Source organism: Symphodus melops, assembly GCF_947650265.1.
Source record: "Symphodus melops genome assembly, chromosome: 10".
Taxonomy (NCBI): Eukaryota; Metazoa; Chordata; class Actinopteri; order Labriformes; family Labridae; genus Symphodus; species Symphodus melops.
In genome coordinates this window covers 20,770,946-20,794,084 of record NC_136700.1, presented here as the reverse complement: position 1 = coordinate 20,794,084, position 23,139 = coordinate 20,770,946, and the positions used below count along the sequence as shown (strand labels likewise).

The 23,139-nt window shown below is 40.1% G+C and overlaps 1 protein-coding gene across 4 annotated transcripts in view; it reads left to right on the top strand.

Annotated features, from left to right (window-relative positions):
* The window catches only part of LOC306831033 (unconventional myosin-Ic-like), a gene marked incomplete at its 5' end in the record, with an annotated part of 61,229 nt that extends 42,864 nt beyond the window's left edge, over nt 1-18,365 (top strand). For all 4 annotated transcript variants that reach the window (XM_079354857.1, XM_079354858.1, XM_079354856.1 and 1 more), the window contains 26 exons: nt 698-796; nt 2,053-2,163; nt 2,938-3,009; nt 3,304-3,423; nt 4,297-4,370; nt 4,936-5,041; nt 7,689-7,769; nt 8,434-8,525; nt 8,646-8,740; nt 9,055-9,101; nt 9,390-9,470; nt 9,959-10,064; nt 12,622-12,739; nt 12,993-13,106; nt 13,309-13,385; nt 13,489-13,557; nt 13,668-13,752; nt 14,360-14,519; nt 15,023-15,106; nt 15,195-15,288; nt 15,373-15,428; nt 16,670-16,805; nt 16,900-16,970; nt 17,279-17,376; nt 17,489-17,588; nt 17,686-18,365. In XM_079354857.1, the coding sequence (XP_079210983.1) occupies nt 698-796; nt 2,053-2,163; nt 2,938-3,009; nt 3,304-3,423; nt 4,297-4,370; nt 4,936-5,041; nt 7,689-7,769; nt 8,434-8,525; nt 8,646-8,740; nt 9,055-9,101; nt 9,390-9,470; nt 9,959-10,064; nt 12,622-12,739; nt 12,993-13,106; nt 13,309-13,385; nt 13,489-13,557; nt 13,668-13,752; nt 14,360-14,519; nt 15,023-15,106; nt 15,195-15,288; nt 15,373-15,428; nt 16,670-16,805; nt 16,900-16,970; nt 17,279-17,376; nt 17,489-17,588; nt 17,686-17,712 (2,373 nt within the window). In that variant the 3' untranslated portion in view covers nt 17,713-18,365. The remainder of the gene's footprint in view (nt 1-697; nt 797-2,052; nt 2,164-2,937; nt 3,010-3,303; nt 3,424-4,296; nt 4,371-4,935; nt 5,042-7,688; nt 7,770-8,433; nt 8,526-8,645; nt 8,741-9,054; nt 9,102-9,389; nt 9,471-9,958; nt 10,065-12,621; nt 12,740-12,992; nt 13,107-13,308; nt 13,386-13,488; nt 13,558-13,667; nt 13,753-14,359; nt 14,520-15,022; nt 15,107-15,194; nt 15,289-15,372; nt 15,429-16,669; nt 16,806-16,899; nt 16,971-17,278; nt 17,377-17,488; nt 17,589-17,685) is intronic.
* Between the last annotated feature and the right edge of the window lie 4,774 nt (nt 18,366-23,139).

Here is a 23,139-nt window from a genome sequence, read left to right as displayed (position 1 = left end):
GATGCAGTAATTAGTTTTTTGTCCTTTTCCAGCCACATGCCTGCTCTTCATATTTTGGCAAGCAATCAAATGATGTACTTGGCTAACAGATTAGCATAAGTTAGCTGGAAAAATGGAGAAGTCTCTTGTCTCTTGGAAAACTATGTTATTTTGAAATAAAATAGCTTTAGTCTATTTAAATAATTTCCATAAAGTAACTAAAGTAACATCCAATTACATTTAATCATTCTGTATTTTAATAATCATACCCATAGGTATCTACCCGTGTGTGTGTGTGTGTATGCCCTACTTATAGATCAGCTGATATCTTTCTTTGATCTAAGTTTCATTTTTGCAAATAAATAGTTATAGATATAGAAATGTTTGCATTGTAGCCCTTCAATTGAGATATCAAAGAAGTGGAAAAGATATACAGTTTAAGGAAGTCGAGATGGTCACTCCACAGGAAAGCAACTGTGCATGTACGTGCGTCACCGCTTGACACTCTTGAAAATTAATCGTGCTCTCACAGTTTGAAACAGAAGTGATGGTGTGACAAAATGATACTCAAATGAAAGGATATCTAACTAGTGATCAATCTAGTAAAATCCATACAAGTAGCCATTACCAATCGTCACTGGATATGCCAATATCAGCCGATCGGTCTGGCTCTAGTTCAGAGTGATGTTGATGTTTTTTGTTTGTGTGCTTTCTAAAGGGTAACTGTCCCAAAGTGAGCTCCATCAATGACCGCAGTGATTGGAAGGTGGTGCGGAAAGCTTTGAGTGTCATCGGTTTCAACGAGGACGAGGTGGAAGTAAGTCTGAGTGCTGCATGAATCATGATGGAAGTGTTTGTTCCCTCACACAGAGGAGCGTGGAAAAGGAGGAAATCTCAGGATCAAAACTACTGAATGACCCTGTTTACGCGTTGAAACAGCATGCCGTTATGCTTCATCCCACTGACCTCTTAACTTTTGAAAACATTTTAGATGTTTATAGTTGTGCAGAGAATATCACTCTCACATATTCACTTCTTTGAAAACGAGCTGACCCCAGATGTTTTCCTCAGATTAACTTTAAGATTCAAGCGCTCTTATGGCTGCACAACAGCTTTTAAAGAGGTTTTATTATGAACACCACAGTACTCCACAGTGGAAGTGTATAATTATTAGTGTTTGTTACACAGTGTTATGGGGCTGTTATTAAATGGTGAGAACTTATCTGTGCTCGGTGTGGGAGTCCTCCTCCATGTTCATGAGTCTGGGCCGGCTGCCAGAGCTTCTCAGATCTCACGCAGCTTTAGAGGGAAGAGCAGGTGTGAATGTGTGCAGCTCTAGTTTGATACTTGCTGCACATTTATATCCTGTTTGATTCTTAAACCCTTGAAGAAAGAGCCGAGAGTGGACGCAGGAGGTTTTGTTTAATAATCCTGTGTAGAACATATAAATCTTAGAAAGGGGCTAAGGCATAAGTTGCCAAATGTAGACTGAAATAATCAAGCTATCAAAAAAACAATCGACGAATAATAAATAATTTGTCAACCACCTCTTTTCTACAATAAAGATGAGACATTGATAACAAGCGCTAACGTCAGTGACAGAATAATCAGCCCCTCCAAAAAACTCTACCTGTATATTATTGGGATTCATTAAACACTGCCATGGTGCAAGCAGAGTGCTTAATGTTATTGAATGCTTATTCATCATCAGCCATGAAAGCTTTTCCTGCATTAATGCACATGTGTTTGTTATAAGGCTCTTACTGGAGGTTACTCACTATCAGCTAACGTTCAAATCAAGATGTTAAAATAGTTATCAGGAGAGAGAAACTGTATCTATGAACACCTTTAGACGATTCATTTTTCAGTTTGTATCATTGCCGACTTTATCTGTTGTGTCCCTCATAAAGATAACCTCAGCTGTAACTTCAGAACTGTATCATCTTATCGTGCCGCAGCCTCTCTCATCTCCTCACCTTTGTCCTTTTTGCCTCCTTTCTGTCCGTTCACCTCCTCATACGCTTTACCCTCCTTCCCCCCTCTCTACCTCCTCTTTGTGTCTTCTACATGTAGGAGTTGATGAACATCATTGCCAGCGTGCTCCACCTGGGGAATGTGCAGTACGGCGGGGAGGAGGGCAACGCCTGCATCACCTCCGACACACAGATAAAGTACCTGGCCAGGGTAAGAGGTTCATAAACACTCGTAACAAAGGCACAGTCTCATTTTGATAAAGAACACTCTTGCAGTACTCGTTCTGAAATTTATTGAAGGGACAAAATGGGACTAGATTGTGAGTAGTTGGATGTTCAAAAATCTGTGATATTTCTACTGCTGTGCATCCTACCTGTCAAAATACAAGCAGAGGAGAAGAGAGGTGTTTGTGCATAGCAGGGGAAGAGCAGGAGGATGACACACTGAGCACAGGTCCTACAAGAGGACTTCCACCCTCATTTTGGTCTGTTTCTGACAGTTTGGTCTTAGCATGCACACCATCAGTCTGGGAACCAGACTGGGCTGCAGGTGCCGTCGACGAGGACTCTAGCAGAATACAAAACTAGAGGAGAATCAGTCAGGAAAGATGGGGAGAGAGAAACGGTCTTTATCCACCACATGAAACTTCACTGCCTGTTTGGGGGTTGTCTTGTTTTTCCCTCTCTGTTGCAGTTGAAACTGATTAACACTCTTGCGTGCTTCTGAAATGGACAGATTGATATCCCTGAAGTTAAACTGTCCTGGTGTAGTACTGTGACGATCCAGTATCCCTTAAATATCTGTGAGCATTGTAAATGAACATACTTTGAAAACAACACGTTTCTTACTATCTTTTCAAACATCATGTGACAGGCTCCAGTCTCAAGATGTCACTGCCGCTGAGCCTGACTCTGTCTGTTTACACTACCAGAGTGTTTGTTGAGGCGGGTTGTGATTTGTGCTAAAGTTGTTGTGCTCTTCCAGTTGTTAGGGGTGAATGGGACGGTGCTGACAGAGGCACTCACACACAAGAAGATAATCGCCAAGGGAGAGGAGGTAAGTTTGGAAACAAACTCTCATTGTCTAACAAGTGTGTGATAAGCATTTGTATACAAAGCTTTCCTGTCTGTGTAATGTCTACTCCAGTTTAATTATATTGTAACTTGTGTGACTGTTGCTGCTGTGTAACACTGTTATTGTCTATCTGTCCTCGTCCTTCCTGCGTGTGCATGTTTTGGTTTCTGTGTGTGTCTGTGTGTGTGATCTTGCGTGGGGGGCTTTACGTGTGCGTGCGTGTGTGTGTGTGTGTGTGTGTGTGTGTGTGTGTGTGTGTGTCTTTTTCCTCATCAGTTGATGAGCCCGCTGAATCTGGAGCAAGCCTCATCAGCCCGGGATGCTTTGTCTAAGGCGGTGTACGGACGCACCTTCACCTGGCTGGTTAACAAGATCAACGCTTCACTGTCATACACGGTACGCTTAGTCCCTGTTCACACAAACATTTCTACAGAAAAAGGCAACCCTCAGTTGTGTTTTGGTGTTTGTTCACAAGACATTGTTTTTTGCATGAAAAGGAACATTTTGAAAACAGTGTCCAGAGTGCAAACTGTTAAAAATGGCTGTGTCTCTGTCGTTGTGTAAACTGCTTAAATGCAGTTATGAAAAATGGAGATAAGCTCATTATGGCTCCAGTCAGTAGCCATGATTGTGTGATGGACAACAACAATGTTGGATGTTTTAGTTCTGGTATGACTCCAAGTCGATATTGTATCAAAATGTTCTTACTTTTCAGTTTAGGCTCACATGGAGTAGCATCCCCATATATGAGAAAAACAAACTTTTATATGCCAGGTGATTAAGAAAGAGGAAGGAGTCCATAAAAAAACAAACTCCTGCAAACTGTCTACTTTTGCAACACTCGTTTGTTTGTGCAGGAGTTTGCTTGGCTTTTTTTCATGAGCTCATTCCTCTACTACAGTATGCACCTGTCACATGAAACACAGGAGATGAGTATTTAGCTATTCTTTTTAATCCAGCAGACCCTGTTTATGTTTCATCTATTGCAGCACAGCTCCACCTTGTGGACATTTATATCTCTACAAGAAGAACATGACCCAACATGACTTAATATATGATCATAACATCGTCTTCTTCCTCAGGGTTCCATTACTGTGTCTGCTATTCATTTAAAATTACATTATTACTGACTGACCTGGAGAAATCTACATTTCCTCTATTTCATCCTGAAGTTATGATTTTGAAATCTTTATCCATAAGTTTAATGTGTGCTCTTCTTTTCCTTTCATAAAGATATCATAACAAGTATTATTATTATCTTTCAAACAGGATGACTCCGTCAAACATTACTCTGTCATCGGGCTGCTGGACATCTACGGCTTTGAGGTCTTCCAGCACAACAGGTACAGTTAAAAAAACAAAGTTTAATGGTCATCACCTGAATGTAACCTGATGCTTTCCAACATCGACTCAAGTGTTTGTTTTCTTTCACACATGCAGCTCTGAAACCTTGAACATTTGAGTCAATGAATCGATCAATGAATATATTTATTTTTTTGTCCAGCGCCACTCCATAACAAATGTTATCTTAAGACTCTTAAGACAACAGAGCACATGTAAAATACTTGTTATGTTATAGTCCACTGTTATCTTATCCTGACTGAAGACAGCTTTTAAGAAGCTTCATTCCTGTAACTCTTCATATAATTATGACTTGAGTCTCATCAGAGAGGTCACAATAAGCTGTGACCATCTCACTCCACTGAAGAGGGGGCATATCCCCACCTACTGCAGAGGGACGGTAGAACAATTAAATGGACTAACTGAGACGTAACTGTAGCTCCACTTTCTGTCATGAAAATAAACTGAACATCTGTGAGTCACTGAAGTAAATCTGTGATGTTTGTCACCCTGTGCATTGTCTTCTTTTCACTCAGACGTTGTGTTTGCTCTTGTTGTGCGTTTCAGTTTTGAGCAATTCTGCATCAACTACTGCAACGAGAAGCTGCAGCAGCTCTTCATCGAGCTCACCCTCAAGTCCGAGCAGGAGGAGTACGAGGCTGAAGGCATCACGGTCAGACATCTTTCTCTTTCCCGCCCTCTTTGTTTCCTTTGTTCCCCTACCCAGCGCTCAAACTGCAGGTGTCATTATCAGCGTCACAGGCTTTGTGTTGGTCCTTAAATGTGTCTCTTCATGAGGACGCTCTTTAGACCCATTAAAACCTGATCTTAAGACTAAGTCTAAAGTGCATCATGCTCCAGGTATTTAGAGGACGTTTTAGAAAGATGGGAAGATATTGTTGAGTTCAGAAGGAGCTTCTACTAAGTTTGTTTCACACATACAGGATACACAACATTGCACCCACCCACTTCACAGTTTAATTAAAGTTTTTATTAGGACAGAGGGCTGAGAGACGACAACCATCAACAGGCTCTCCTGCATTCATGCTCGCTTTAAAGTGCCTTCTGTCTAATACAACAGAAATACACACTATCATACAACACAGATTGTATATTTGTTTTGTTGTTAAATGACTTTATCTTCCTGTCCCATCTTAGTATAAATCTGTAAACCTTTAATCCTGCTCTTCTAACACTTCACCTTTTTTAACCAGCTCGTCTCTCCTTTTTCCATTTTGAAATGGGTCATAATAATTCATCACTGTTGAGGCTTTCACTTAATGTGATTTGCAGTAAGTGCTCTGATTTTAGAGGATGTTGCTCCATTAAACTGTCAGAGTAATGATGTCTTTAATTTATTCACTTTAAAAATCTTAAGTGGGCCTCTGTTGGGAGACGATCAGATCAACTTAATCTTTTAACAACACAGAAAAAGTTCTTCATGCTTTTATTTCTTCACAGCTGAATTATAGTAACAACCTTTTTACAATAGCTCAACTGCAGGCTGCCCCGAACTCTGCAGCCAGACTTCTTTAAAAGACTACTTCTCACATCACCTTATGAACTGTTTGCCAATTTATTTTAGAATAGATTTGAAATATTTTACTTTTCTTACAACTTACAAAACCCTTCTCGGTTTTGCTCATGAATACTTGAATGAGTACTGCCCAAATAGACCTCTGAGATCAGCAGCTTACAGCCTGTCCTTTCAGCGACAAAATCAGCCTGATTCTATTGCTTACAATTGAAGTGTCCTAACTGCAGCAAACCATTTTTACTCCAACGCCCTGTTTATATTTTCCTCTCTGTTGCTTGCGTCAACAGACAGGAAACGGGGAAGGAGGGAACTCTACATGGCAATGACGCTCGCTTTTCTCACTCAACAGAGCTTGGTAGCTCATCTTCCAAAGGAGAGATAACAGTGCTTTGATAATGTCCCCATCTTGAGAAGCTTCTGTCAAGACCTGCTGAAAGTTACAGAGCATACAACTCAATATTTAACGTATGCAGTGTGTACAGCGAGCGTCCATTTCTGTGCAACAGAACGCGACATATAATGTTGGCGCTGTTAGAACACATTTAGGCCTGCTCACGGTGCCTGAGTCATGGCTGAGGTCAAAGGGTGACGGAGCTTTTCTGAGCACCTCAGCTCTGGAACAGTCTTTCACTCTGTATTCGTTCAGCAGACTCTTTTTCTGCTTCGACACCCAGCCTGACGACTCATTTTTACAGGCTTGTCTTTTTAGCAGACAGATCTCTATTCTCTTGAATTTCTTTGTGCATTTATATTTATGTTGTTTTGTTTTTTTGTGTGTTTGTAACAAGGGCTTGTTGTTGTCTTAAGTGTGGTAAAAATTCACTGGTCAGGACACAGGTTGTGGGAGACACTTGGACTGACCTCTCAAAGAGCCCTTTATTATCTGACATGAGGGGGTGTGGGCTTCTCTCTCTCTCTCTCTCTCTCTCTCTCTCTCTCTCTCTCTCTCTCTCTCTCTCTCTCTCTCTCTCTCTCTCTCTCTCTCTCTCTCTCTCTCTCTCTCTCTCTCTCTCTCTCTCTCCCCCCCCCCCCCTCCCTCTCTCTCTCCCCCCTCCCCCTCTCTCTCCCCCTCCCCCTCCCCCCTTTGTGACCTCTCTTTGCAAATGATGTGCCAGTTAGTCAACACATATGCTAACTGTGCAGCGTTCATGTGTGTCCACATAAAGGTGGGTGAGCAGTGAGTCTGTGTGCCAGGATGCCTGACATTCTGCACATAACTTCATTCACAGTCATCAAACGGCTCAGAGTAGCTGCGTCTAAAAGTGTGAAACAACGTTCAGGCTCTTTGTGTCAGCAGCTCTGTGTGAGTTCAAGCGTGGCCGCATTTTAACATCATTTCTAATTTAGGACAAAGTTTACGCTTTAGGCTATGTGCTATTCATCAGCAGCAGGGATGTGGTCATCAAGGATTAGACAGTGATGTCGTTGTTATATGGAAGTAGACGCCACATTTCTGACTCTATATTTTGGTTAGTTTGGATGTTTTGCTTTACTAGTTAAGGTGAACCTTGCGTCTCCTTTGTAACCAAACAATAACACAACCGAAGTTACAATCTGAAGAGTTAACAGGTACAGTTTAGTGTCAACTTAACACCAGAAGACTGAACTTAAACAGAGATGCTGACATGGGACAAAGTGATCAAGCACATCTTAGTGATGACGTTCTTATGTCTGGATAATGCCAATCCAAGGCCATTTTTTCCCTCATTATGTCATTTTTAATGTGTGTGTTTATTTTTGTGTGTGTGTGTGTGTGTGTGTGTGTGTGTGTGTGTGTGCGCAGTGGGAGCCCGTGCAGTACTTCAACAACAAGATCATCTGTGACCTGGTGGAGGAGAAGTTCAAAGGCATTATCTCTATTCTGGTGAGACATACAGTATACACACTATACATACACTGGATGTACATCAGGCTTGAAGCAAAAACGAAATAAAGCAGACTAAAGAAATTGATTAAAGAATTGAAGAAGCTTGTAATCAGCTGTTTTTGAAACTGTTTACTAAACTAGTAGTATGTACTGATTTTGACAATTCATTATGTGAACAAATGTGACATCTGCAGTAAGACAATAACAAAACCTACAGTATACAATCAGAGCAGTCTTCTTGTATACTGTTTACAACATACAATGCAAAGCACCTGGTCAAAGATCGAAATGACGGACAGCAACAGCCATCTATCTTTTTTTAATCCTCAAAATCATGAAACATACACGGCTGCATGCCGTGTTCAACAGAAGTATGTAGCAGGTGGTTTTGAAAAAAAGCCAACCTTTCTTTTTGAAAGCCGCTGCTTTAGGCTGAAGGAGTCACATCTACAGGGCGGAGGTTGTTGTGATTACAGGAATTTAAGGGGATTCAAAGGACATTTGTAATCCGTTTAATGTGTTGATGTGGTACCTGAAATCCATGCAGTATCATTCAACTTTGATGTATCAATGTTTTTACACTGCCCTCGCATGAAGTGTGTGTAACATGGACACATGTAATAAAGTAAGACAATGAACTCTTTCTCACCTTCACTCACAGGACGAGGAATGCCTGAGACCTGGAGACGCCAGTGATTTCACCTTCCTGGAGAAGCTGGAGGACACAGTGGGAGGACACGCGCACTTTGTCACGTCAGTCTTAGTCCCGTTCCTGTTCTTTCAAACGAATGCAACGCTGCAGTTTGGTGTTCTGTTTCTGAACGTGTGTGTGTGTGTGTGTGTGTGTGTGTGTGTGTGTGTGTTTCCATGCAGTCACAAGCTGGCTGATGGAAAAACCAGGAAGGTAATGGGCCGCGAGGAATTCAGACTGCTGCACTACGCTGGAGAGGTCAACTATAATGTCAACGGTGCGTTTGTGTGTTATCAATTTAATACATGCATAAAAAGTACTTACAGTAATCAGTGCAGACAACGAGGGGAACAGAAGTACAGGTTTAAGTTCACATCAACAGCAGGCAACTTGCGAGTTTGATTCAAGGAGAGAGTAGATGAGAAAAGATGGATGAAGATGTTTTCACTTGTTCTGTTTTGTTGTAAAAATGACTCGTCCACTAAAGTATCTGAATTGATCCAACCCTGGGTTCAGAGTTGACTTATTGCAGCAGGTGATACTGTGGTCCGTTTGTGTCCTAGCGTAAAACTTCTTCTCTTCTTCTCTCAGGGTTTTTGGACAAGAACATGGACCTGCTCTTCAGGAACTTAAAAGAGGTGAGTTTAAAATGAAGAAAATAATCAAAGGGCCTCATTCACCCACCCTTTCTAAAACCCTCTAACACAGTTTTTAATAAGATTCTGACGTCCACCAAAGTTTTTTTTTTAATCTTGGATTTGCTCCCATTTAACGAGAACAAAATGTAAAAAAAAATTGTTGAACTGAGCTTTGGGGATTATCAGTCAAAGCAGTGAACTCACGTAGATTGTGTGTTTTACTTTTAGTAAGTTACACAGCGTGTCTCTTATCCAGAGGTTGAAAATGTTCTTTGTGTGTGTTAACAGGTGATGTGTATGTCAGAGAACAAGATCCTGAACCAGTGTTTCGACAGGGAGGAGCTGAGTGACAAGAAACGCCCTGACACGGTGAGATATCTGTGAACATGCACTGAATGTAAGAAGTAGACAGTTAGAATGGTTTCGTGAATAAAGAGTGGGAAGGAATGAAATAAATATGAATCTGGACATACTTTCCCACAGATAAACAAACGGTGATGTGTTTCCCCTCTGCAGTGAGGAGTGGGAGGTCTGATGGGTATTCTCTGCAGCCTCCCGCTCACTGAGAAATGCCCTGACACTCGCATGCCCTTCTTAACAAACAAACACACACACACACACACTTGAACATGCTGCTGTAACAGTCCCAGTCCTCCACACTGGGCCCAGTGTTCGAGCTGTACTCACCGTGCTTGTGTCGCTCCACTGAGGTCATCATCATCATCCGTCTGCGGGCTTTGACTCACGCACACACGCTCTAAAGTTTCTACCCTGATCTTCCTCCTCTTAAGTCCTGCTTTTCTCCTCTCCTCATCCACCTTTCTTCTTCTCTTTTCCGTGTGTGTCTGCCCTTCCAGGCGGCCACTCAGTTCAAAGCCAGTCTGGCGAAACTCATGGAGATCCTCATGTCGAAGGAGCCGTCGTACGTCCGCTGCATCAAGCCAAATGACTCCAAACAAGCAGGTATGAGACAGTCTTCTGCTTGATACTACACAGAGCAAAATGAGGATGCAGAAATAATGTAAGTGTCCTTTCATATCTGGAGTCATCAGACTGAAACGTAATGGTCTTAGTGGAATTTGTAATAATAGATTTAATAATAGAAAACACCAGCATTTAAATAGTAAAAGCCAGCGTGTGTGTAAAACAGGAGAACTAAAAGTTATTTAAAGTATGTTGTAATTATTCTGAATATCCTCCTCAAAAGTCTTTCTACAGTATATACTTTTTATTTTTAATGCACATTAATGTTCTCTGCAGTTATAAGAATAATTATGAGTTCACTGAAATATGGGTTATAACATTTTAAGGAGTTAAGAAAAACAGCGGCTTTGAAACAGAGTGATCTGACGGCCTATTCATACTTTCAACTCTCTATTTTCTGTTGCTCGGTGCAGTTTTAAACATCTATGACTGATGTGTATGGAAGCACTTACTCCTTACTTTTTCTTGAGCTCAGTTTTTCTGTGATACTGACTTCATTTTAGTTGTTTTCTTGAGAAATTTAGTCTGTATCCAGCATTATCTCAAGTTAGCGCATTATACACAGTAAGTCAAGATCTGGACAAAACAAATAGATCTTACTAATTACCACAAGGGAAGAGAGTAAATGAAAAAGTATGGATGAAGGTGTGCTCAGGGCTTCTGTAGATGTGGAAGCAACAGAGACATAATAAAATGTACATGAAGTATTACAGAGCACCATACTGGCAGAAGAGATACATAGTCTAACAGTACATAGTCTAACAATACATAGTCTAACAGTGCATAGTCTAACAATACATAGTCTAACAGTGCATAGTCTAACAATACATAGTCTAACAGTGCATAGTCTAACAGTACATAGTCTAACAATACATAGTCTAACAATACATAGTCTAACAGTGCATAGTCTAACAATACATAGTCTAACAGTGCATAGTCTAACAATACATAGTCTAACAGTACATAGTCTAACAATACATAGTCTAACAGTGCATAGTCTAACAATACATAGTCTAACAGTGCATAGTCTAACAATACATAGTCTAACAGTACATAGTCTAACAATACATAGTCTAACAGTACATAGTCTAACAGTGCATAGTCTAACAGTACATAGTCTAACAATACATAGTCTAACAGTACACAGTCTAACAATACATAGTCTAACAGTACACAGTCTAACAATACATAGTCTAACATTGCATAGTCTAACCGTACATAGTCTAACAATACATGGTCTAACAGTACACAGTCTAACAATACACGGTCTAACAATACATAGTCTAACAGTACATAGTCTAACAGTACATAGTCAGGACTGATTTGTCCATTGATTTTGCTCATCGTCGATTGATTGTCTTCAGTTTTGTTGTTGTTTTTGCCCTCATTGATCCGTATTCTTATTTGAGTTTAACCTCATCATTAAACACCTTTTCTCTCTCATCAAGTTTGCATTTAGATTATACACCTGTGTTACACGTATCCAATAGAGAAGGCACACTCACTGACGGCCCTGTTTGTGCAGCTTAGACCAGTGACAAACAAACAGCGTCTTTAACTTACCATTTGAATATTTACTGAACTCCCCTGATCATAATAATCCACCAAATTGAGTCCCCATGATTTAAATCCAGTGAAAGATATAACCTTCTGATGACACCTAATAGCAGCCTAGAACAGCCAATGGGAGCCTGAGTTGAAACAAGCGGCCCTCCTCCTGTTCTGAGAGCCAGTTGCACTCGACTATGCCGATGACTGTCGTCTCTTGTAGCCAATAAAAATAAATATAGACATGCTGCTTCTATCAAAACTTCCGGGGTCAGGAGATTGATTTAATGAGCAAGTGGTTTTCAGAACTGCTTATAAAGAATTAATAAGGTGATGGTCATAGATAGACAGACTGGCAGTCGACTGAAGCTCTGACAAACAAATCTATCATGTTAGGGGTCACCTAACATGATTTTTAGGTAATAAAAGTGCGTCCTTTACACCATATTACACAAAGCAGAAAAGATCTGCAGAGTTCACATTTACCATCCTCAAGTCTACACAAACCAAAAGTTCCTCATAGGAGCTTTAAAGTGCTGCATTCTTCACCTGAACAGTTTTAAAGTGTTTGCTGTGAAAAAGCTCTTCATAATGTATGCATAGCTTTAGAAAAAGTACTCAGTTACTCGTACGTCTGCGAGTCACATTAAACAAAGTAAAACATAACCCTGTCAGGCTTTATTGATTTTCTTCGATGTTCGCTTTAATTAGATGTAGTCTCTTATTTGCTTTTTTTAATTTACATGACTGTGAAATAAAATCTTTGAAGTCATTCTCAGAAAGGGTTGTTGTTATCGGGCCGGCCTTTGTTTCTCTCCACAGACGACCTTTTGTTTCACATTCACACTGGCGCTCTGTCCTCGTTCACTCCTACTGCTGATCTTTCTGGTTTTCTCGAGTTCATCCAACTGACTCCAACTGACTTTACTTTTTTCTCTGACTGATTTCCTCTCCCTCTTCTCCTCCCCCCTCTCTCCTCTTGTCTCAGTTCGATTTGACGATGTGTTGATCCGTCACCAAGTCAAGTACCTGGGGCTGATGGAGAATCTGAGGGTCAGGAGGGCCGGCTTTGCTTACAGACGGCGCTACGAGGTCTTCCTTCAGAGGTGATCTGCTGCAATCACATAAAAGAGTGTAAAATGGTCCGGTTAAGCGGTTTTGTTCGCACCTCATGTACGGAGACTGTAGTCCTCCAAGTGTGCGACCAGGGTTCAAGTCTGAACTGTGGCTCCTTTACCGCATGTCATTCGCCACTCTCTCTCCCACGTTTCCTGATTTGTCCACTTGTCACAAATAAAATCCGAAAGTCTTCGAATTCTGAGCCAGTTCAGACTAAAATAATTGTGTGTTTCTCTTCAGGTATAAGTCCTTGTGTCCTGACACGTGGCCAAACTGGCAAGGGAAACTGGCGGATGGAGTTGCCACACTGGTCAAACACCTGGGTTACAAACCTGAGGAGTACAAGCTGGGCAGGTCAGGAAAACAGATTCAGATATGATGTATTCTTCAGTACAGCAGATAGACCTCTCTTCTTTTTATAAAGATAGTCAAACTTTCTCTTCTTTGCATCTCATGTTGAATTTCCCTGTGCTTCTTTTTTAACCTGACTGTTACGCACCATGTGTGAAGCTATCATAATGTCTAAACATTTTTTATTTTAAACTCAACCTTTTAGGTCCAAAATCTTCATCCGTTTTCCAAAGACTTTGTTCGCCACCGAGGATGCACTCGAGACCAGGAAACACAGTCTTGGTGAGAGCGTCTGACCTGACTGATGGTCCTTGCTGCATTGTTCACCATCACCACGGAGTAAAACTCTTCATCTTCTATTTTTTTATGTTTTTGAATCTCACAGCCACCAAGCTGCAGGCAGGATGGAAAGGCTACAGCCAGAAGTCCAAATACCAAAAACTCAGAGTCTCAGGTGAGGACACTTCTGTCACTTACTCTTCTTGTTTACATTCAGGGGTTTGTTTAACAGCTAGTACAGTTTTCTGTGCATTAAAGTTGATGATGTGTGTCATTACTGTGCAGCGATTGCCATCCAGGCGTGGTGGAGAGGGATCCTGGCCAGGAGGAGGGCCAAGATCAGGCGACAGGCTTCAGATACAATCCGCAGGTAAGAACCAGCAGGTGGAAACACTGAGGGGAGAATTCACATAGAACCGATGGAACACTGAAAGCACCATAAGTTGAGAAAAAAACACTTAGCTCAAATATTGTCACGGTACAAGAATAATAAACTTCAAGTATATTGATAGAATTTTGATACCACAGCAACAAAAATATAAGTCTGATTCATGTAATATTGTAAACCTCATTGTGATGCTAACTCTATGTTGCAGAGATTGTAGCTTTTTAACACGTGAAAATCTGTGACATACATGAAACGCAAGAAGATCTCATGAATTATCATTAAAGTGTGTAAGCAGAAACATTAGAGAGATCAAAATGAGAGAAAATGTGTTCAAACACAGAAGAATAACAAATTACAAGAATAAACAATTACAACCATCCACAAAGAAACCATTAATAGCTCTGCACATGTATGAAAACAATATAAATTTACCTTTGACCTTTATTCATTCTTTTATATCAACACGAAATAAATGTATCTTTTATTTGTAAGGTCTCGTTTTTTCTTATAGTTTTTATAAACAATGATTATTGGGATACATAAAGTTTTTGTATGCTCCCTTTATTTAAAAACCCCTTCTCATCGTCAGGTTCATCAAAGGCTTCATCTACCGCCACAAGGAGCGCAGTCCAGAGAACGAGTACTTCCTGGATTACGTGCGCTACTCCTTCCTCATGAAGCTGCGCAGAAATCTGCCCAAGAACGTCCTGGACAAGAGCTGGCCGACTCCTCCCGCCGCTCTCAAAGAGGTCTGCACACGACACACACACACAACACACGCACAGACATACACAAACACACACACACACACACATATATATGTAAGAGTAAATGTAGTCTAAATGCTTCTATTGATTTAAATAAGTAATTTAAAATAATTTCTTTAAAATCAAGATCTTTCAGGCTAGTTATTGATCAAACCTTTTTGATTGTGTGCTTTTCCTTTAGACAGTTTTTTTTCTCAAGTGCGCCGTCACTAAGCCAAGCCTTCTTCTCCTCCTTGTACATTAATACTGATTGAGTCTATGATATATTGATATCCCCAGCTATGAATTCACATTGTGCTTCAGCATTGTTGAAGCAAGGCACAGCGGGAGCTCCACATACACACAGTCAGACATGCACACACACACACACACACTCAGCCAGTATTCAAGAACGTTAAAAAGAAGCACAGAGTGAATATTCAAATACCCAGCAAACTGTGCCTCCTCAAAGAATCAATCTAAGACTATTGAAACTTTATCTGCAGGCCTCAGATCATCTGTGTAAGCTGTGCATGCAGAACATGGTGTGGAGCTACTGCAAGAAGATCAGTCCTGAGTGGAAACTACAGGTGAGTTTTGTCTGCTCATTGTCTCTGCCCCCCCACCCCTGTAAGGTTTCTGATTTCTTTCACTGTTTTTTAAAATCTGTCTGAGCAGATGGAGCAGAAGATGACCGCCAGTGAGATCTTCAAGGACAAGAAAGACAACTACCCACAGAGCGTGCCCAAACTGTTCGTCAGCACCAGGCTCAGTGAGACTTCTCTCCTTTTCTTTCTGTGATTTTTCTTCTTTGAGTTATATGTGAGATTTGAACAGTGTGTCTCCTCTCGCTCAGATGGCGAGGACATTAACCCCAAAGTGGTTCAGGCTCTTGGCAGCGACAAGATGAAGGTTAGTGAAGTTCACTCACAAAGCAAAGGGCTGTCCTCAAACTGTCGTCATGGTGACAACCAGACTCTGAATCTTTGTTCAGATCAGATTTGATTTGATCCTCTCTCTCGTTTTTCGAGTTTAGTTTCTGACATTAATTTAAAATTGAAAACCGGTGCATTCAGGCGAGGTCAGAAACTTTTCCAAAGACATCACTCGCAGCAGGCGAGTACAGAAGTAAACACAAACGTGTCAATAATTTTATTCATTAGCTGGTGAGTTGTAGAAAAAGATGACAGAGGCGATCAGGAGAAAATGAGCTTGTGTTTCTGTTGTTTGTTTTCTGTTAAGATTTAATTCTACATCTGTGTTGTTTTCTGTTTTGATTTGTGTAGTTTATTGTGTTTAAATTGAGAAATGCCAATAGAATAGTATCAACAAAACCCCCATAATAAAAGCAGCTTGAAAGCAAATAACTTTGGTAATAGTTTAAGTAGTTCTCATGATTATAGTTGCGTTCACACTCACACTGGGCAATCCATAACTACCCACATTTGACCTCTGACCTCCAGTTTGTTTGACTCGTGTGAAGGCTCTGTTCTGTGCTCATGCTCGGTACGCTTGCTTGGCACTGGCACGGTTGGAAGAGTTGTGCTTCACGGTTGCTCATGTTTGTGCAAAAGTACGGGAACACAACCAGACATGAGTTATAGAAGATCTGCATCTTTCATAATCAGGAAACCTGCGAGTGTGAGAACGGACTGACACGACTCAAATGAAGACACAGAGTTGGTTAAGCTGCATTAATGCAGTTATGATCTCCACTGTCAGACTGCTGCTATCATACAGTCTTTGGCTTTAGATTTAAAGGTGGAGTGTTTTCAGTCAGGTTACTTCATGCAGGAGTTTCTCAATCAACCTCCTTAAATGTCAAAATGATAAATGACCATTGTGTCTGTTTTTTGCTTGACACTTTAGTGATCTTGAAGCGCTCAAAAAAAATCCATCTGAATTTCAGCAGAATTATGCAAACTGAAAATATTCCTCACTTGGCAACACAAGCAGAGACTGCCTCTGCTTGTGTTGCCAAGTGAGGTTACTGGGCCTAAGTCATGGATACAGTGTATAAACGTGTACACAATCTGTGATTTAACGAATGCCCGTATAAGACTGTTGATTAATAAAATGAATCAGGTTTGCACACCCTTCACGTGCACTCTGAAAGTAATCAAAATGTAGTGACCCCTCCTCTCTCTTTACAGTATGCAGTGCCGGTCACCAAGTACGACAGGAAAGGCTACAAAGCTCGGCCCCGGCAGCTGCTGCTCACCTCCAACAGTGCCGTCATCGTAGAAGAGGGCAAACTCAAACAACGCATCGAATATGGAGATCTGAAAGGTCAGAGGTCAACATGAAGTCTTCTGGGGGCAGAAGGGGGGATGTGTCTTTGTATGTGGACTGACCTCTCATTCAAACTGTCCTTCTCCTGCAGGTATCTCCGTCAGCTCTCTCAGCGACGGCTTGTTTGTTCTGCACGTGCCCAGTGATGACAACAAACAGAAGGTGAAACCAAGGACGGGATATTTAACTAATATTTCCATCTTACCAGAACCAGGGTTTGCTTAAGACTTTTAGAGCCAAAAATTGTTTTTAATTAAATATTCAGGAACCTTTCAGTCAATGTGGCAGCTCAAATTGAAGATCTCTGACAAGTACAGATATCAGACTATTAATGACCTCTAACAAGAATCTAATTGAAAAGTTTTTAAGGATCTGTCGGAACCCTGGAACTTGAAACCACATCTCGTGTATCTTTGTATGAGTGGACTGTGAGGTTTTAACTGTGTGGATGTGCCACGGGTTCTTCTCAGGGAGATGTCGTCCTGCAGAGCGACCACGTGATCGAGACCTTGACCAAGATTGCGATCTGTGCCGACAAAATGAACAGCATCAACATCAACCAGGGCAGGTGAGGAGCACAAACCTGCGTCGATGTTAGAGGCACTAAAAATAGTCTGAACAGGTGTGAAGTGGTACAAAGAGACGAAACGATGTCTAACTATCCCTGTGTGTCCCTGCAGTATAAAGTTCACAGGGAGTCAGGGGAAGGAGGGGATCATAGACTTCACTCCTGGATCAGAACTACTGGTGGCCAAAGCTAAGAATGGACACCTGTCTGTGGTGAGTCAGTCTCATTCAGAAAGCTAAATAAAAAGCCAGCCTTATGTTTGAACTTTGTTCCTAAGTCTCAGTTGTGACCTCTGACCTTTTCTTCCAGACGGCTCCCAGACTGAACTCCAGATGATTGCTGCTCAGACCACATCAGACGTCCCATCGTCCAAACACACGACTTCAGACCCCGCTCTGCCTAAGCATAAGTGCTTCCAATTAAAAAAAGAAAAGAGAAAAAAAAAAAGAATAAAAATCAAGTGAAACTAATTGATATATTTATGTTTATATATATTATATTTTTGGGATTAATACTTTTGCTGTTTGAATATTCTGATTTTATATATGAGGCCAAGGAATAACAAATATTTTTGTGCATTTTTCTTGCACCATTTGTGTTAATTGTGCTTTATTTGGGAACATGACCAAGACAATGATGAGGGTGGAGTGGGAATAAGACACAACCATATGTAGTCAAAGAAATTCAGGGTTAGTTGTTGCCGCCTGTTGCCTCCTGTTTTCCTGATTATTTCTTCGACTTGACTCAAAGGTTTGGTAACTGTCTTGCTGATACTATTTACGGGATTGGATTGCTTGTCATAAGAGCATAGAGATGTATAGAAAAAGGCTGACAGTGTTTAGGATGGCTGTTGACGGATTCAACGATGAGGATGATCAAAGTGAGGTTTCTGCACGCTAAAGGCTGCTCGTGTCACATGGTGTCTCATGAAATCAGAGTAGAGCTGGATTCAACACTGGGTATCCATTTATACAGAGTTTTGTAGCGTGTCAGGAGGATTTGCTTTGAAGAAATAAATGGAATACACCTTAAATTCTGCCAAAGGAACAACGTATGTGAGCAGTGGCCGAGAAAAGGCAAGAGGAAAGTGAATAGGATGATGATGATGTCTTTTGACCCCAGGCTTGTGTGCCTTTCTCCTTGACTAATTTATTTATAATTAGTATAAAGAGATGTATATTGATGTACCAAAAACCACGACACTCTGCACCAGAATGAGTTAAGTGTAGATGGAAACAGTCATCCTCTGACTGATTTTTTTTTTTTTTTTTTTTTTTTTTTTTCTACTGCGTAATTTTCTCAGTCAAGCGTCTTTCACTTGTCAACGTTTCCTGCATTATTCCACCTCCCCCCCAGTGTCTCGCTCTCTCTCTCTCTCTCTCTGACTGAACTGGTCTAAAGGCCACGCCTGACTAGGGATTTTGAAGATTTTTTTTTTTTAAACTTCTAGCAGAATATGTTGCTTTTCCTGCCAATTTTCTTTTCTAGTTGTATAAATGATCAGAATCTTTCTGTTTTAGAATATGATGGTTGTGTGCGTTAAGTCAACTAAACACAATCAGCCTTTCTTGTTGGCACTAGGACTACAGGATTAAAGTCTGTTGAACATATTAATATTTCAATGTGTTGCCCCTCAATGCCGGTCAGATGTTGTGCTCAAGTTGTAACACAGTTACCTGTAACTAACCGGGGCTTTAGCTTTAGTTAATGTGCCTGCTCTTCTTGCTCTACTACCCAGATGTAAACAAGTGAACAGGCAGCATCTCTCTGATAGTATTTTGATCTGCAAATGTTTAGATATTTTTGAGCACTTTTTGCCCAATTTTGAATGTTTTCTTATTTACTTTGAAAAATAGACAGTTAAACAGAATGAAAATGTTTGTTAAACGAAATAGGAAACTAGCCTAGAAACATTTACAAATACTTCCAGAACCCTTTTTAAGGTAAAAATCACCAATTAAAGCCTTATCACTAAACTTCTTCTACTTCAGATCTTAACATTGCACTGTGTGATACTGAAAAGAAAAATGGATCACAAAATGTCAGAGTATTTCTATAAAAGAAATAACTTTTTTAACAAATCAAAAACATCAAGAAAATGTTGAGCTGATAGCTTTAAAGTCAAACACGATTTAGCTTACTACACAGTAGAAACTGAAATCTTGGAAAGTGTCTGTTTGATTTCTAATGAAAACATCAAATGCTACCTTTTTTACACCACATTAAGTCAAGATAAAGATGTTTTTTTCATGAAATAAAAAACAAAACATGAGGCATACACTGATTATGAGTTTTTTAAAATGCAAATGGGGCAAGAATATACTTGAATATCTTGAAATGAGATGTGTAAGTTAGATAGTGCACTTTTTAGTACACAATTTCAAGACACTGAGCAAGTCGTCAAAATCAGTGCAACTCAAAAACTGAGTTTGAACCCACCTTAAATTGTTCAGTAAATGCCCGGTTTGAAATAAATAGGGAAAATTGCTGAGCTATATGTGCTTCTGTTTATTTACTGTTTGCCTCTTTTTCCAAGTCTTTTTGCTCAGCTAAGCTAATAGAAATGAAAATAAATTGTGTCATCTGAATCTCAGCGAAAGAACTTATGAATGCATTCTTCAAAAACTCAACTTCAAACTTCAGTGCTTAAAAACACATTCTTAAGGACTTAAGTCGTGTAAAACTTTAGGAAAGTTTCATTAACTTAAAAATTTCAATAATATTATTTCATAAATTTGGCCCCAGTCAGGTTTAAGGCCACATAAAGACCAGTTCTGCATCAAACATCTCTCTGTCTAGTATTGACCAAAGATTCATCTGAAGAAGGCTTGTTCCAAAAATGTTTCTTGTTTCCTTCTTCTTTTCCCTCTAGACCTCGCTCAATGGTGGAACTTTATTTTCTTCTGCACAAGGCAGAACTGTGCTGCTGCACTCTAAATAAACTAGCCAAAGAACATGTTGATTTACCATGATTTTTTGTTTTTTGTCTAATGATTTTTACGGTATTACTCTGTCTGTTCACAATGATGTTTTGTTCAGGAGAGAGATCTTTATGTGCAGTTTGTCTTCTGTGTTATAAATGAGAGATTCGAGCCAAGTGACGGTTTGAAGGTGTGAAACATTCGAGGAGGAAATGCTTCTGTCGTTTGTTAACCATGTTCTTGTGCCTTGTTGTAAAGCAATACGACAGATGAGTGTGAGATTTTAAGAGAAATACCTCCCTGACAGAGTTGTATCTTTGTGGCCATTTCTAAGGTTTCCCAGCAGCACCTAAACGCCTCGTCCTGCCATGTGTATAAGCTTTATTCAAACCCAATCCTCCAATGGTTGTCTTTAGATTTACAGATGCACTCCTGTTATTGCTCCTGACTTACTGTATGCACCACACCAATGTATAATTATGCCAACACACTAAGAGAAAAGATACTAAAGATTTGAAATAAATTTGAAAAGAAAGAATAAAACTAAACTTTGCTGTTTGTGATTTCTTTCAGCTATGAGTTTGTGTAATCTGTAATCTTGTTTAAAAACATACATTTGGAGGGGGTAATGGGTTGTTTATTGATATGGCTGCCAATGTAAAGAAACTCTCAACTGGATTGAAAACCTTTTCTATGTGGCTGTATGAAATGTATTTGCTGCAATATAACTGTGAAGGTCATAAGAAGGCTTCTTTCTTACAAAATAAATGGCAAACTGTAAAGCTCCTCAGAGAAACCTTTGGAAAAGAAATCTCACCTCTTTGCTGTTTATACCTTTTATGTAGTGTTTTTATAAATATCCTGGTTTCGTGAGTGATCGTCTATAACAATTAAAGTGACATGTAGCAGGGATTTGTAACATTTTGTTAATGGTAAGTAAAAAATAATTTTGTAAATTATCTATTTACATTACTTGAATGGCTATTGTAACGTTTGAACTGGATATTACAATATCTTGGTCGAATTTAATAATGACCTCTCAAATAGTGTTTATAGATGCTTTAAACAGTATTTATGTATATAAACATCAGATAGATAACTCTCCAGGTAATGATTGTAGACGTTTTACAAACCAGTTATTAACATGAAAAAAATGCCTGCTCCATTTATTCGACTCAAGCATCGTTGCGCACCAGAAGCTGGTCAGCGCTGTGTCTGAATGCCATGACAACAGGTTCTGAAGTTGGGGGTACAAGCATGGTGAGCACCCCCACCCACCCCAGAGATGCTGCATGTCAACAGGCAAGGCCCCAGGCCAGTAGGGGGCACCTGAGAGCTCACAAACTTTTAACCGAAGCAGGGGCCAAAATGTGCAAATCAATCATTGTTGTTGTCCTGCTAAGCATTGCATGAATGATTTCTGTGCAACCAAAGTTTGATAATGAAAGCAAATAAAGAAAATGTAGAAAAAGAATCGATTCATGGGAGAGATAAAGGAAACGGGAAGAAAGAGGAAGAGGACGAAGCCTCGGGCCCTAGAATCGCCACTGTTGGAATGACATTAAAGATACTTTATTTTGATGATAGACCTATATATCTATCTGATGTCAGTCATACTTGTAGCTTAACTTTTTATTTGTGTTTTGTTGTTAGACTCTGCTCTCTGGTATGCTGCCCCTATCCTTTGAGTGTTATTGAGTACATAATAACCCTTTGGGATCAAGGGTTTGAAACAACAGTTTGTCTTCAACTGTCTAAACATTAAGAATAAGTACGGCAATAAGCGCACAGACAGATAATTTTGCCACTGCATGCTTATGAAGTCATCCCTAGTTACCATGAGGTGAATATAACAGGGGGAAACATTACACCCAGTAGACTTAAAACAAATGTAAAGTTAAGGAGTTCTTCATTTATATTTTGTAAATAGGATAAAGGCCAAATGTTTGTCAAATGTTTTCTCCATGTCTGCTAGATGTATTTGCCAACTCGTTTTTGCTTCAACATAAAAGGTGAGAATAATATTTCTGTTATAGGTTAGAGAGCATGATTATTTCGGTTGATGTGTGCGAGTACTGGTTTTTATGTGTTGCGGTCCTGTATTCAGTATGAGGACGTAGTAAAGATGTCCTGGTCAAAAGCAGCCACAAGGTGTCGCACTCGGTGTGAAAATCCGAGCAGCGCGGTTTTTGTTTTCAGCGACAGATGAACCCTCCTTTCCTTCACTTACTTCTAGGAACCGAATGTTAGGCATGGACTTGGAGGTCAACAGTGAGTTAGCACATGTGCTGAGGGCAGGATGTTCTTTATGGAGCCCTCTGTAGGTGCGGTTGGAAACTTTAAACATAAGCCTTTTACATTTGAGACACAGAGACCCAACAGTTGAAGCTTGTTGAGACTTTTCTGAGTCTTTGTCTCTCAGCAAACCTTAAAATCAGGATTAGAGTATTTGGATGACCTCTATGTGTGCACCAAAGAATATTGTTTTTACTGAAGCTGGAAACAAAAATGTTCTTCCTTTTTTGTAGTAGCCCAATCTCACTGTTCATTTATTTAAATACTTGCATGCCACTGTCAAGTTACCAAGTTGTATAGGTTGTATTTGTCGTGTGTTTCTGCTCTTATTATCGTTTACACAGTTGAGTTTTGTTCTGTTTTGTCTTACTGATGACGAATTTCCTGATTGTCCCATTTCAAAGAAAAATACAGTATGTACTTTGAATCTGAATCAACATATTTTCAGACGGTGTCCGAGAAAACAAAATTTTAGTATTGAGAAACATCATACATGTAATATGATTGCCGCGCTCTGATTGGCTTCTGTAAGTCTCTAGCTCACCCG